General features: G+C 60.4%; 1 protein-coding gene across 1 annotated transcript in view; it reads left to right on the top strand.

Moving 5' to 3' along the window:
* The window catches only part of LOC119110128 (U2 snRNP-associated SURP motif-containing protein), a gene marked incomplete at its 5' end in the record, with an annotated part of 32267 nt that overhangs the window by 14532 nt on the left and 3899 nt on the right, over positions 1–13836 (top strand). Inside the window, 5 exon segments of the mRNA XM_037233866.1 lie at positions 1709–1880; positions 2276–2585; positions 7341–7494; positions 12534–12652; positions 13112–13163. Coding sequence (XP_037089761.1) covers positions 1709–1880; positions 2276–2585; positions 7341–7494; positions 12534–12652; positions 13112–13163 — 807 coding nt within the window.

The following is a 13836-nucleotide window of genomic DNA, read 5'->3' as shown; positions in this document are numbered from 1 at the left end:
CTTCCCCGATCGCTGCCCGATCTCCTCAGGCTTCCCCGAGCGCTGCGCGTCCTCCCCAGGCCTCCCTGTCCGCTGTCCGTCCTCTTCAGGCTTCCCCGATCGCTGCCCGATCTCCTCAGGCTTCCCCGAGCGCTGCTCGTCCTCAGGCTACCCCGATCGCTGTCCGTCTTCCCCAGGCTTCCCTGATCGCTGCTCGTCCCCACTGGCCTTCGGCGCTGTCGGTAGCCGGGAGCCGTGCGGTGTCCGCTGATTCGATTGTGTGTTGGCGGTGATTGTGGCAGACGGCGCGCCTCGTCGTGTCCCGCGAGTCATCAGCGCCGAAGCCACCGGCCGCGCCGCCTGACGCGGGCCGGCGGACAGACGGCGCCCGCCGGCTTTGTGCTCTCCTGCCTCGACTGGCCAGCGCCGGGGAATGGGGAGGGAGGGGAGATGGCCAGTTCGTCGGCCGTGTCCCGCTCAAGGGACTCAGGGGGCGACCGTGGCTGATAGGCCGCCGCGGAAATCCGCTGTTTAATCCATCAAGCGTGGTGTACTGCTCCCTTGACTCATTCAGGAGCGTGCTCACTCGCTCACCCTCTTGACACTGGCTCACTGCGGACTCGGTGTGTGAGCGGTCAGTTGGAAGTGGGTTGGCCGCGCGCTGCGAAACGCATCGGTCGAACTTGGCCTAACCGAGGCTTGGACACCCGGCCGGTCGCAGCTGTGGTGACAGCGCGGTGAGAGGCCGCTCACGGGCCAGGACAGCGCGGTGAGAGGCCGCTCACGGACCAGGACAGCGCGGTGAGAGGCCGCTCACGGGCCAGGACAGCGCGGTGAGAGATCGCTCGCGGGCCAGGACAGCGCGGTGAGAGATCGCTCACGGGCCAGGACAGCGCGGTGAGGTGGGGGAAGGGGCGAGGGGCCGCTCACGGGCCAGAGCAGACGCCCGTGACAGGTCTGTGGCCTCGGGTTTCCATGCGTGGTGCCTTGGTGACCCGCGCGGGTGGCGCCAATTCATCTGTCCCGACCGGGAACTTCGAACGCCAGTATCGGCGCGAGCCATGCAACTTGTAACGGGGGCAGCAGTGTCCTGGGGTGTCCATACGTCGCAGACCCAGTAATTAGGTTCCGTTTCATCTGAGCCACCCGACAGCGCGACCTGGGGTCACACTAACAGTAGCCGGCGTTGCAACGTCTTTGCTGTTCTGAGAGGCGCTGGTTTGTATCGCTGCTCATGCGGCGGCATGTGCGCACAAGCCGGCCGGCGAACTCGGGGTGCGCGTCGTATAGCTGGACGCAGTTGCGTTTAACATTGGCTAATGGTGACCTCCAGTCAATCAAATGCGCCTTGAGGTGTTCCGGTGGCCGCCTGTCAGGCCTGGTCAACTGAAGCTGCGCAGATACGCATGTTGTTTGACTGGAGCCCGTGTTTGCCAATGGTACGCGCTGCATTTCATTCCACTCGGGTGCTAAAGGTGTCCTCCGCAGTGACCGATCCACTGCGACTGCATTCCCCCCTTGTCAGCAGTGCGCGACGCAGGCCAGCTTAGCCGACCGACCCGGACGCGGCGTTGGCTGCCCGGCTGTCTGCAGCGCGAGGAGTCGCTCGCGCCGCGCGCTGAACCCCCGGCCGGGCCCCGGCGGGCGCCCCGCCGCCACGGGCGCCGGCGTGGCCACCCGGCGAGCGCGGCCGCGCCGGCGGCCGGCCTGACGGCGCCGTCTGCCGCAGACGGAGGGCGAGGCCGGCGGCGACGACTCGGACGACGTGGACGGCGCCCCGCTCAGCGACTCGGACGACGTCGACGGTGTGCCGCTGGACGGCGCCGCCCTCCTGAAGAAGGCCCGCCGTCAGGGCCAGGCCGACGCCGCCGACGACGATGATGACGTGGATGGCGTGCCGCGTGAGTGGCGCTAGAGGCCGGTGGCGACCGACGCCGACCCGGCCCGGGGTTTGCGTGAGCGTCGCATGCTAGAAACGTGGTGCGCGCCCTCGCAGTTCCGTTGGGTTGCACCCTAAGTGGGTCAAAAACAATGGACAGGCACTGTCTCAGAATTGTGTGATAAGGAAACGCTGCGTGCTAAAAGTGTCCCTTACTTTTGATCGGAGGCGAAATCGTGCTTGGTTTCACTACCATAATAGTGCCAGCGTTTGTTTCGTCGGCAGGCATCACTGGACACACCCGAGCACCGCAAGCCCATTATTTCCTCGTGCGTGTGTGGGGGTGGGGGGAAGGGGGCATCACTCGACTGTGGCCACGCGCCACGCCCACCTGACCTGCTTCCCGGGCGCCCGCAGTGGAGGAGGTGGACGGATCGGCGGCGGCGGCGGAGGGGCCGTCGGCGGCGCGCACGACGGAGGCGCCGGGCCGCGCCGCCGGCGGCTTCGTTCCGTCGCGCTGGGAGACGGTCGACCCGCACGAGGTGGCGGCCGGCGCCGTCACCACCTCCAAGTGGGAGGCGGTGGCGGCGGCGCCCAGCCCGGCGGCGCCGGCGGCCGCCGACAGCGACGGCGACGAGGATGTGGACGGCGTGCCGCTGGACGAGCCGGCCGACGAGGACTCGCGCAGCCAGGGCAACACCAACACGGCGCCAGGGTCGCCTGTCGGGTATGGGACTCTCGGAACTGGCTCGGGCGCGTGCAGGGAGACAGGAAGGTAACGGAGGAATTGGGTAGGGGTAGAGGCATGGGGAAGGGGATGGGAGGGGAGGAAGCAGATACATGGAGACAAAGGGACAAAGCGAGCAAGCCGGAGCCGACACCGGTCTCGGAGCAAGGCGGTCTTCTGGCAGTAGGGCCCCTGCTTCTGCGATTCCTTGCTGGACGACACTGTGTGATCGCTTCGCGTTTCCAAACGCCGCTCGGCGCCGGATGCTCTATCGCCGAGGCCTACGGCCGGCGTGCCGCCGCGTCACCGCCGTCGAGCCCGGCGCCGCGGCGGGCACGACGGCAGCCACCGGGCCCGGCCCCGACCCCGCCCCGGTCCGGCGGCGAGCGGCGGCTGTTAGTCCGCTGCCGCCGCGCCGCTGCCGGCTGACTCGCGCCACGCGTCCCGGCCGACGTGCGCTGCGCGCTGACGACGGCCGCCCACGCGCCGGCCGCCTCGGCCTCGGCCTCGGCCGCCTCGCCGAGATGGACTGGACGGCCGCGCGGACAGGCGGCGGCGAGAGCGGTCCGCGCTGGCGACGCGCTGCTAGCTCGGCGCTAAAAGCGTGCCTGATCGCGGGAGTGGCCCCGAGACGGCGCTCGTGGGCGACGGGCCGCCTGACCCGGCCGAGATCGGCTCACGCAGCGGCGGCGCGAGACTGGGCTGCGGTTGAACTCCCAGCCCGCGTCGTCATGCGTCAGAAGGCGCGGAGAGTTTAGCCGTGGATCGCTGATGAATGCGATCATACCAGAATAGCTCGAAACCGTTCAAAACGAATGCTGGTGCTCAGGTCGTGGCGGAGTTCGTCCGTCTTCTCGGGCCAGGTAGCGGGCTCATGCATGCCAATGCCGACCGACGGCGACGTCTCGTGCGGGGGCAATGCGTCATCACGCGTCATCTCCATCTGTTGCAAGGCTCAGCACCCCCTGCGCTGACGGGAGATGGCTTTGCTATTCTAGTGATGTCGATGTATGGCCCCCCGCGCGGGGCGGTGCTCCCTCGTTTGCCCAGATGTGGCTGGAAGCCGTCTGAATGGCGGGGCGCGGGTCCTGAGTCGGGGGTAAGTTCGGAGACATAGTTCAAGCCGCTGAAGCTCTATAACTGGACACAGAATTACCGAAGGAGCCGGCGCTGTTGAACATTGGCCGGAGCTGCACGAGTCGCTACAAACGTGTCTTGCAACGGAATTGAATTTCGCCATTCAAGCCAGAGAGAAAATTTCAGGCCGTAAGGAATATCTGGTGACTATCTTCTCTTTTCAATATATAACTGTAACTATATCATAAATTCAATGATAAATATCGCCTCAGAAGATTGTGCCGCGGGTATGTTCCCGCCAAATTGGGCCGGACTGGAGGGGAAGAGAGTTTTGCAGTACCCATTGCTCTTAACGACCCAAGTTACTCGTTTCATTTTCAGTAGCGGATTTAAGGCGCGCCCCTTTCCCGGATGTCCGTTTTTCCTCGTCGATCGGGGCGCGTAGCCGTGGCATGAAAGACATCCGCCGCTGTCAGTGCGTGCTGTGCATCATTGGGACGTGGCTTTCTTCCATCGTAGGTGCTCACTGGATAGGTTGCCGGTTATATGCATGCAAGGCGGAAACGCCGCAGAGAGTGGGTGACTTGTGTTCGTTGCGTATATTGCGATATTGGTTTTATCGCGTCGCCTGGATTCTGTCGGATTTTGTCTGAGACGTGGCATGACAACCGGTGACATTGCAGCGAACGTTTTTGGGACAGAGGAGCTCCGGCAGTCGAAGTCTATGACAACATGGCGTATTACTGACCTTGGCGTAGACCATACCACACCCGTTCCAACAGCCTTTCTCAGAACCGCCGCGGAAACTCGCCGGCCTCATGAGGCTTTCAGTGTGCTACGTGCCTGCCCACATCGATTTTTGACATCCCTGAAATGTCAGGGTCAAGTTCATGTCGCTTGACTGATCTACACGGCTTGTAGGATATTGGTCCAAAGTGCGGTGCGGTGTAGCCGTCGTGATTAACGCACTTGGGTGGGGGTCAGTTTGCCCCCTCCCCCGAAGGTTTTTCCGGGATGGGTTCCGAACGGAGCGGTGCAGTCGCGCCAAATTTTGCAGGGCTGTGGACAATTGAATAGCGGATTGTTGGCATTAAAAAGTTAGCTGTGCCTTGTAATGCCACTGACCTACGGCAGGCTAGACTATGGATTCAGCGAAGTCAATTTCTATGGAGTCGTTCAATCTGATGCAACAACGGAGTGTTAGACGAAACCATACATCTCTGAGATGCCTACTAAAGCAACAACGATTGAATGGACGAATTTCGTTGACCTCAGGTAGTCAGGTGTAGTCAGGTCAGGTATAGTCAAGTCAGGTATAAAGTTCAGGCCCAGGTCAAAACCAATGTTTTTTTGTGCTCTGTTTTTGTTGCTGTTTTATTACTCAAGGGCCTGTTGCGTGGGGTAGTTTCCGGTGCTCATTTCGAATTAACGGATAACAGGAAGCGCATTATGTACCCTCAAACGACTTTTTAAGTGTGAATAAGTTCTTTTAAGTGTTAATAAGCTAAGTAAGTGATAAGTGTTAAGTGTTAATAAGTTTTTTTAAGGTGAGAATAGTTCACTGACCTGAAATGCACCTGGTCAACATTTTGTTTTTGGGAGCATGCTGCCTAACGTAATCGTTGTGGCTTATTCACGTGGAAAACTTAAATCAATCGTTTATTATTTTGGTCACCATGACCTACTAAAGGTCAAGCAAGGTCACTGACCTTGAGTGAGCATGTTCCCTTCAGCATGTGGCCCTTAGCTTAGAGCAGATATCCAGGTTCTGGGGACACTGGGCACCAGCCTGGAGTTTGACCTTGTTTGACCTATTTAGCCCGAAGGTCATGACCTAGGAACCTCAACGTTTGACCCAACTGAGTTCACGAAAAGGGCGCCACACCCTGTAAGTTTGGTGCCTCTAGCTCTGTCAGTTTGTGATATTTCGGCCTGGTCAAATTAACCCCCAACCGAGCGAAGGGTATCCAACCGACCACCTGGGCGCGTGTTCATGCGTTCCAGCGTGCTACCCGTTGTCTGTACGCCATGTCTGGTTTTACCGTCCACCAACTGTGTATCTGTTTATGCAAGTGTTGTTTATTAGGCCATCCCAGTCCGATAGTGTGGTGAAGCTGCACGCTGGGCAGTCAGAAGTACGGGGATCGATTCCCCTCGTTGCCCGCCTTCCCTGCCAGGGTGAGAGGCAGGCGACGCCGTATAGCCTCAGCAGCTGAGTGCGTCGTTAAGTCCCAATAGCGACGGGACCATCCCAGTTCACTGAGCAAAGTTGACCTGTCGTTCTGATTTTTGGGATGCCTGCGGCAGGTGCTTGGCTCGTTAGCGCTACCCACCTTTAAACTGGACATTGTCACTTTCGAGACCGTGATCGTTGTCATGACACCAAAGGAGCTCCAATGGTCGTGATCCTAAGTTGACCATTTGTCCGCGCCTTTCGCTATACACACGAGAAGTATGAACTGTTCGCGGTTCGTGTCCTGCCCAGCAAACTCGCTGTCACGTGGATGTGCTATGCGACGCAGCAGATTGTTGTAGACCAGTCTTCTGGTGACGTTTTTTATGTGATAGGATGCTGTATTTTGTTAAAAATGTTAATCTCAGTCAAATTCGTCTTCAGAATCCATTTATCGCCAAGCCATTTTCGTGAGCGATTGACAACCTGAATGAAAGAAGGCCATTGAAATGAGATTGACCGTAGATGCCAAAATGGGTCAACACAAAGCGCGTTCTGAATTGCAGACTATCGACCGGAACTTGACCCTCCCCCTCCCCCCAGTTTTATTGGAATCCGAGATCCAAGGGTGCGGCTGGCGCACCCCTCTCGCCCCCCCCCCCCCCCCCACGGCAGTTCTGCGTCGGTGAGGAGCCCCGCCAGTGCGACGGTTGACGGGTTACCGTAAGTGTGACAGGAACTCCCACAGGTGCGCAGCCCTCACCGTTCAATAGCTCAATACAGAGCCCAATGTCAGATACTAATGTTTCGCTAGCTTCTGCCAGTGATCTCGAGCCTTCACGGCGGTGGGCCACGGTGGCGGATCGATCGGAGACAGCTTCTGTCCGCAGCTGAACTGAGAGCTACGGCTCGGCGCTGTCGCGCTCGCCGAGCTGGGCGGGACGACCGCGGCGGCCGAGCGGTCCCTGGATGGGCACCGTGTCCGGCCGCGGGCCCGGTCACCGGGGCGGCCCCGAACCGGGGCCAAATCGTGGCCAGATCCGCCACAGCGCCCCCCTCCGCGGCAGACACTCGTGATGTTTGGCTTCGCCCGTGGTAATGAGCCACCGCAGTAGGAAAACTAAACAGTAGGCTAATGTTAATGTCAAAGCTGACACTGGGTCAGCTGGCTTGGGGCATTTGCATCTTAGACAGGCGCGTGGACGTCGCGGTCGAAGTGCCCGTGCTGGTTCGGTCTTGTTCCCCGACGCGGCCTGTTTGGTGTCGGCAAGCATTGCATTTGCATTTGTGGCGAGGTCCTCAGCGGCTGCTGTATAACTGGCCCGCCCGGGGGCAGTGTTTCTGACCAGCTCTGAGCGGCTGCCATGTAACTGCCCCCTACCGCCCCCCCCCCCCCCCCCCCCCACTGCCCCGTCTGCCGCAGCCCCCTCCCTTCCCCCCGGAGTGGCACTTTTGACGAGCCCGAAGGGCGCCCGGTGTGTGACAGTCCACTCCGCCGCCGCCAGCGACGCCTCCGAGCAGAGACGGGTGAAGCTGCGCGAGGTGGAGCTGAAGGTGATGGCCTACCAGGATGACCTGGAGTCGGGTCAGCGCTCGGTCAAGACCGGCTACACGCTGCAGGAACAGGTGCAGCACTACCGGGCCAAGCTTATGCGCAAGGTGAGCAGCGCCTGGCGGCCACCCGGAGCGGGGCGTCCCGCCGAGTTGAGCACGTGCGGAAGGCGGAAGTCCGGCGACAGTGCAGCGCTGCTCTCTCCGGGGGCGAGGCCATCTGTGTTGTGAGCTGTCAGGCGTGGGGGAGGCCGGGGACGAGGCCATCTGTGTTGTGGGCTGTCAGACGTCGGGGAGGCTGGGGACGAGGCCATCTGTGCTGCGTGCCGTCAGACGTGGGGGAGGCTGGGGACGAGGCCATCTGTGCTGCGTGTCGTCAGACGTGGGGGAGGCTGCGGACGAAGCCATCTGTGCTGCGTGCCGTCAGACGTGGAGAAGGCTGGGGACGAGGCCATCTGTGTTGTGGGCTGTCAGACGTGGAGAAGGCTGGGGACGAGGCCATCTGTGCTGCGGGCTGTCAGACGTGGGGGAGGCTGGGGACGAGGCCATCTGTGTTGTGGGCTGTCAGACGTGGAGAAGGCTCGGGGCGAAGCCATCTGTGCTGTGGGCTGTCAGACGTGGGGGAGGCCATTCGTGCACAACGGTAAGCGCTTTAATGCTGAGTAAACCTCGTCGCGGACACAAACACGCAAACTGGCGGAGCGCGGCTTGGACGCCGATTGAAGTTTTTGCTGCGTGTTTTAGTTTTGTAGTACCTGTGCGATGAATGTAAGGGGCAGCTTCAGAAGCGGCTGGCGCCTGGTCCGCCCCAGCGGCCTTCTGACGCGGCACCACCAGTCTGACGGTCTGGCTCAGTAAAGCACAGGACATTGGTTTGTGAGTTTTTACTTTTGTTTTTAATTCTTTTGGCCTTGACGGCGCGAAACACAACAGCTTTTGTCTTTGTTGCACGCCGCTCGAATTCAAAACGCTAACAAAATGCGAAATGGTGCGCACTATGGCTGAGGATGGGTGTTTCTTGCCCAGCCCACGTGACCAAGCGTCCGTGGCTGCAGCTGAGAAATTTTGACCCGTATGAGTTGGGTCAACAGCGTCTGGCTGGACTTAATCTCGTTATTCAACCCGTCAAAACTATTTGAGGGTCATCCATCATTCGGAAGTTATCGGAAGTTGATCGATTGCCCCTTGACTTGCATTCAGTGGCGTCCACGTGTGACCCCCAGGATCCAAACGGAACCGGCATGCGCCGAACTTAGGTGACTTGGAGTGGTGATATCACGCCCAGCTGAACATGAAAGACGAACTTCACTGCCTTCTCTCCCAGCCGTCCCCCTGACATGCCTTCCCCGAGCCTCCGTCTGCGGCAGCGGTGGGCGGCTTCCTCCCCCATCCCCTCGCCCACCCCGTTTCGCCGCGTCTTCCCGCCGCCAGGTTCACTTTCATTGTGATACGTCTGTCGGCGTTCACCTCGCCAGGTGACTGGAGCGCTGGCGGCGGCTGGGCCGCGGCAGCGTCGCCGCCAGCGGCGGCTGGCGCTGCCGCCAGACGCCCGGCACCGGCCGCGGCCCCGTCCGCATGCAGACCTGGGGCCGACGGCTGCCCGGCAGCGATGTGGCGGCCGCCGCCGGCCAGCCGCCGCCAGCGGCTAACGTCGACGGCGTTGCGACAATAACGAGTCGGTCCTTGGCGGGGAGACAAATGGCGTAGTACATCAGACGGACGCCCTCTCGGGGGCAAAACGGCGTCCGAGCGGGCCTGTGAATGGCCGCACTGTTTTCCGCGCCGCGCCCCTCCCCCTGACGACAACCGGGCGACCTTTGGACGCGTCCGGCATGGGGCTCGGCCGGCAACGCCAGCACCACGCTAACCAGCTCATCAATCCAATTAGGAGGCTGTAAAGTCGGCCGAGATCGCCGGCCGGGAGCGATGCCGAAGGCGATTGGCGCCTACCGTTTGGTTCGCAGGCGGCTGCGGCCCCGATTGCGCATGTGTTTTTAGCGGTGAAGCTCAAGAGACGTTGACACCGCTGGGAACGTAAATGTTCGTCGAAGATGCTCTTATTGGATTTTCAGAGCAGAAACGGGTCATGTTATGAGAATGCCGACTTCGGGGCTTAGTTATGGTCTCCAAAACATGGACCGGATGTGATGTTATTATCCTTTCACCACATATTTTACGAAAATACATTGGCAGGGCCTGGAGCATAGCCATGTAACCCACTTTAGGTTGATCATGGCGGTGCTGGAGTCACAGCGCTAGACAAGATTAAATGGCAGGTGTTGAGTGGTTATATCTGTCCCGTACATTGGCTGGGTTGTAGTATTGAGCATGGGGAGAGGTCGGATGCTAGATGGTTGTGCTTACCCACCAAATTGATAAGCTCTTGTAGTTTGCTTCCATAGGAAAAGTCACGTCCGTGTGTTCCTTGCTCAAAATGTCCTCTTTTTGTGACTTTTGGCACCTTTTTCCATAGATTTGACAAGAAACCCACAGAAAGCCATTTGTGTGAAGAACCTATCTGATTTTCCTTCTCGGAACGACCAGCGAAACAACCAGCCTGTCTGCCAACCCAGCGCGTGCTGAGAAGTCGCATTTCCTGCTTTTGGTCAAGGCATGCCACGGTTATAAGATCACGAGGTCATGGGATCAGAGTACCAACACAACAGACCGAGAATCAAACGTTTAAGGACTTCCTGGTTTTGTGATGTTAAACAGTATGTTTACAGCTCTCCGTCATTCCGGTTTTTTTACTAGATGTGACCGCCAACTGTACTGTAACCGTGCAAGATGGCTCGTGAAGAAGCAGAGCCAACTTGGCGGTCGCTGTTGTTCTGATCGAGCTTGGCTCAGCTCGTTACAGAAGTCCTCCAGTGTATTATCACCGAAACGTGAGGCTGGCGCCGTTTTTCATGTCATCGGTCGATTTCCGGCGACGCAGCTCTCCTTCCTCCGAGGCAGCGGAACTGTGCGCGGCTTGGTTCACCTCCTCACACAACCTCTCCAGCATGTCGCCTGAAGATGGGGTCACGGGTCGAGTTCCGCCGGCACTGGCCCACACGGCGGCGCTGTAGTACCTCAGAACAGCACCGGTGTTCACGCCGGCGTACCGCTCCGGCTCAGTGGACGAATGACCCGGAAAGGAAGCAAGACACGTACGCAGCCGGAGTTTGTCATAAGCGTTGGGTGGGCGGAACGGAGGGGGGGGGGGGGCCTAGGGTCGCATCGGCGCGATATTCGGATTGCCTCCGTGCTGGCGTGATTTCCACAGCTCGTTGCGGCATGTCCCCCTGGGCCAACGAGATCCGACTGCTGGCTCTCGCAATGAATTTAGTCGACACTGCTGTGCTTTTACTGTCTGCTGAAACGTAACAATATCCGCTTTGCCACCACAAAACACGTCGTTGGCCACTGGGGCTTGGCCGAGGCTCGTTTCGATGTCCCTTTCAGTGGCCGGGGAGGATCAGAGTGGCTGTGGATTCTATATCCGGCGAGTGAAAGCCAATACGAACTAGTTGCGCAGCCCTAGACGTCATGTGCCGGTTTTACGTGGACCGTTGTAGGATGTATGTTAGGACCGTTGTAGGATGTATGTTATGTTTTACTTGTTACGCCGGCTCAAAAGATGTCAGATGTCAAAAAGATGCGAGTTAGATACGTTTTGCTGTTTCCGTACAGCTCACCAGAGTAAAGCTTGTTTGATTCGAAGCATTCTACCGATTACTTCCGGGGGTGAAGTGAATGAATTTAACTGAATTTATTTCATTTTAAATGAATCTATTCCAGACATTGATGCGCCAAGCGTCACCCTTATTCTGTTTCTGCTTGCAGTCATGTTGAAGAATGTCAGCGCTTGAACTGACGTGACACGTGTGTGGTGTGTGATTGAAACTTCACTATATCATGACATGATCTGGCTTGATTTATCGGGAACTATCAGTGCATGCCAGCCCATGGTTTCTGATTATCTTTAGAAAGATCACTGACATCGAGGAATTTACTCCATAAGCACTTCACGTCTGCATAACGATTAGACAAAACGATACGGTACACAAGGTGTCAACAATGTGGCAGAATTCGGAATGTCTATATTTCCGCCGCATAGAAGTGGAGAGCGAGGCCATTTTTCGGTGGCCAAGGCGCCTAAACGGCCATTGAGAAACGTTTTCAAACTCCGGTGCCCCAAGACGTGATAACCAGCAGAACGAGTCGACAGATTCCCCCCCGAGGAACCGCGGGGTAACCCCTCCTCTCATCGTGGCACATGTAACGCGCCGTTCCCCGCGCCTTCGCCAAGTCCGGTTCTCGAATAAGGTGTTATTAAACGCGCTGTGAAGCCGCCTTCAGCCGGCGGTTGAGTCTGTCCCTAAGCTGCGCCTGGTCGGAGGCGTGCGTGGTGAGGGCGCTGGTCGCATTGTGGTGCCGGCGGCAGTGCTGGCGGCCCATTATTTCCGGCGGCATTGTTTACCGCCGCTGGCTCGGCGGCTGCCGCTATTGCTCGTTCCGTCGCGCTGTTGTTCGTCGCGTCTGGGGAGGTCTCCGCTAACGCTGGGTCGGGTGACCTCGGCTTCCCCACTGGGCCGTCGTCGCGTTAGCGAGTGGGGAGGGTGCGGGGGGGGGGCGGAGGGTCCGCGCCGACGGTCCGTCTGGCCGGCGTGGGAGGCGACTCGTCGCCTCCGCGGCGGCTGTCTGGTCGATGGGTGGAGCGTGCGGGGCGATTGGGGGGGACGGGGACCTGGTCGTCTAGGAGATCTGGAGGGTCGCCCCGCGGTCCATTGGCGTGTCTGTCGACGGTCTGCTGCCGGGCGCTATCCAGCTGTGTGCTTGCCGTGGTCCAACCGTGTGTCTGTCGCGGTCCAGCCGGGAGTTGTGGTCCAACCGTGTGTCTGTCGCGGCCCAGTCGTGTGTTTGCGGTCCAGCCGTGTGTCTTGCCGCGGGTCCAGCCGTGTGCTTTACCGCGGTCCAGCCGTGTGTCTGTCGCGGTCCAGCCGGGAGTCGTGGTCCAGCCGTGTGTCTGTCGCGGTCCAGCCGTGTGTTGCGGTCCAGCTGTGTGTCTGCCGCGGTCCGGCCGTGCGTCTGCCGTCAGCCTGCTGCCGGCCGCGGTTCAGCCCGGCCCCCGCCCGCTCTCATCGCCCGTCGCCCTGCCGCAGGCGGAGCGGCAGCTCTCGGACCGCAAGCGGCGCCGCGACCGCAGCGCGTCCAGCTCGGACGGCGAGAGCCACCACTCGTACCCGAGCCGGCGCCGCTCGCGCTCGCCCAAGGCGGACAGGTATGGGGCGCGGCGCCCGCACCACCGCCGCCGGCCCGCTGTGCTCTCGCCGGGGTCGGGTAAGGTCGGCGGGCCGGGGAAGAATCCGTGGAGTTAAGTTTCTGGGTGTAGGGACTAGGGGATTAGACGTGGTGAGGAAGGGCGGGTTGTGGGCATGCTGTAATCAGGAACAGCTTCCAATGGTTTAAGAATTGATCGTGTTCTTGCGGTTCTTTGTTATAGTTGATTGTCGTTTGCTTGCCCCCATGCGATTTCTCACTTACAACTTAGCTGCTTATCAACCATGATCCGCTGTCTTTTTCGTGACACATTTGTGGACACACACGTACACGCGTTCTGTCGTGTTCTGTGCCTGCCGTGCGCCGTCAGTAGCGCCTTCGCATGGTTCGTCACGCTGTGTCATGTGGCGTTGCGCCCGGCCGGCCGCCGCCGCCGCTGACAGTGCCGCCCTTGCCGCAGGCCACGCCGCCGCTCGCGGTCTCACTCACCGCGCCGCCGGCGTCGCTCCAAGTCGCCCAGCCACCGGCGCTCTCGCTCCCGCTCGCCGCCGCACCGGCGCTCCCGCTCCCGCTCAAGGTCGCGCTCCCCCAGCCGCAAGATCCGCAAGAAATCCAAGCGCTGAGCGCGCCGGCGCCCGGTGCGAGCGCGTGGGAGGAGGTGCTGCTCCGGCGGCTGCCACGGGAAGGGTGGGGATTTCGGGAGCGGTCGTGCGTTGGCTGCCGAGGGGAACGGGGGGGGGGGGGCTCATGGCGGTCGCCAGGCGACGTCGTGCGGTGGCTGCCGAGGGGAAGGGAGGGTTCATGGCGGCCGTCCTGCGACGTCGTTTGGTGGCTGCCGAGGGGAGGGGCGGGTTCATTGTGGTGGCCCCCGGACGATGACGATGAGGGGGGGGGGAGGGTCGGGGTGGCAACGACCCGGGTGACCGACAGGTGTCCGCTGTCTGGGCGACGCGTGTAGGTTGTGGCCGTGTGTCGCTGCACGGGCCGCTCGCGGGCGTTTTCCTCGCGGGTTTTACGCTCTCCGTTCGCGCCGCCTGTGCCGGGGAGGGTGACGACTGCATGTAGAGAGCCGTCTTGTGGCGAATACACGTACGAACATTTCCCATGGCGTGTTGTGTGGGGGTGTGGCCTCTGAGAGAGTTCAGTGTGCGGCCCCCGAGAGACGGGCGGACGACGGAGGGCCTT

Source organism: Pollicipes pollicipes, unplaced genomic scaffold (genome assembly GCF_011947565.3).
Source record: "Pollicipes pollicipes isolate AB1234 unplaced genomic scaffold, Ppol_2.1 Scaffold_7231;HRSCAF=8579_pilon_pilon_pilon, whole genome shotgun sequence".
NCBI lineage: Eukaryota > Metazoa > Arthropoda > Thecostraca > Pollicipedomorpha > Pollicipedidae > Pollicipes > Pollicipes pollicipes.
Note: the sequence above shows the minus strand (reverse complement) of the source record. Positions and strands in the feature narration are given on the sequence as shown.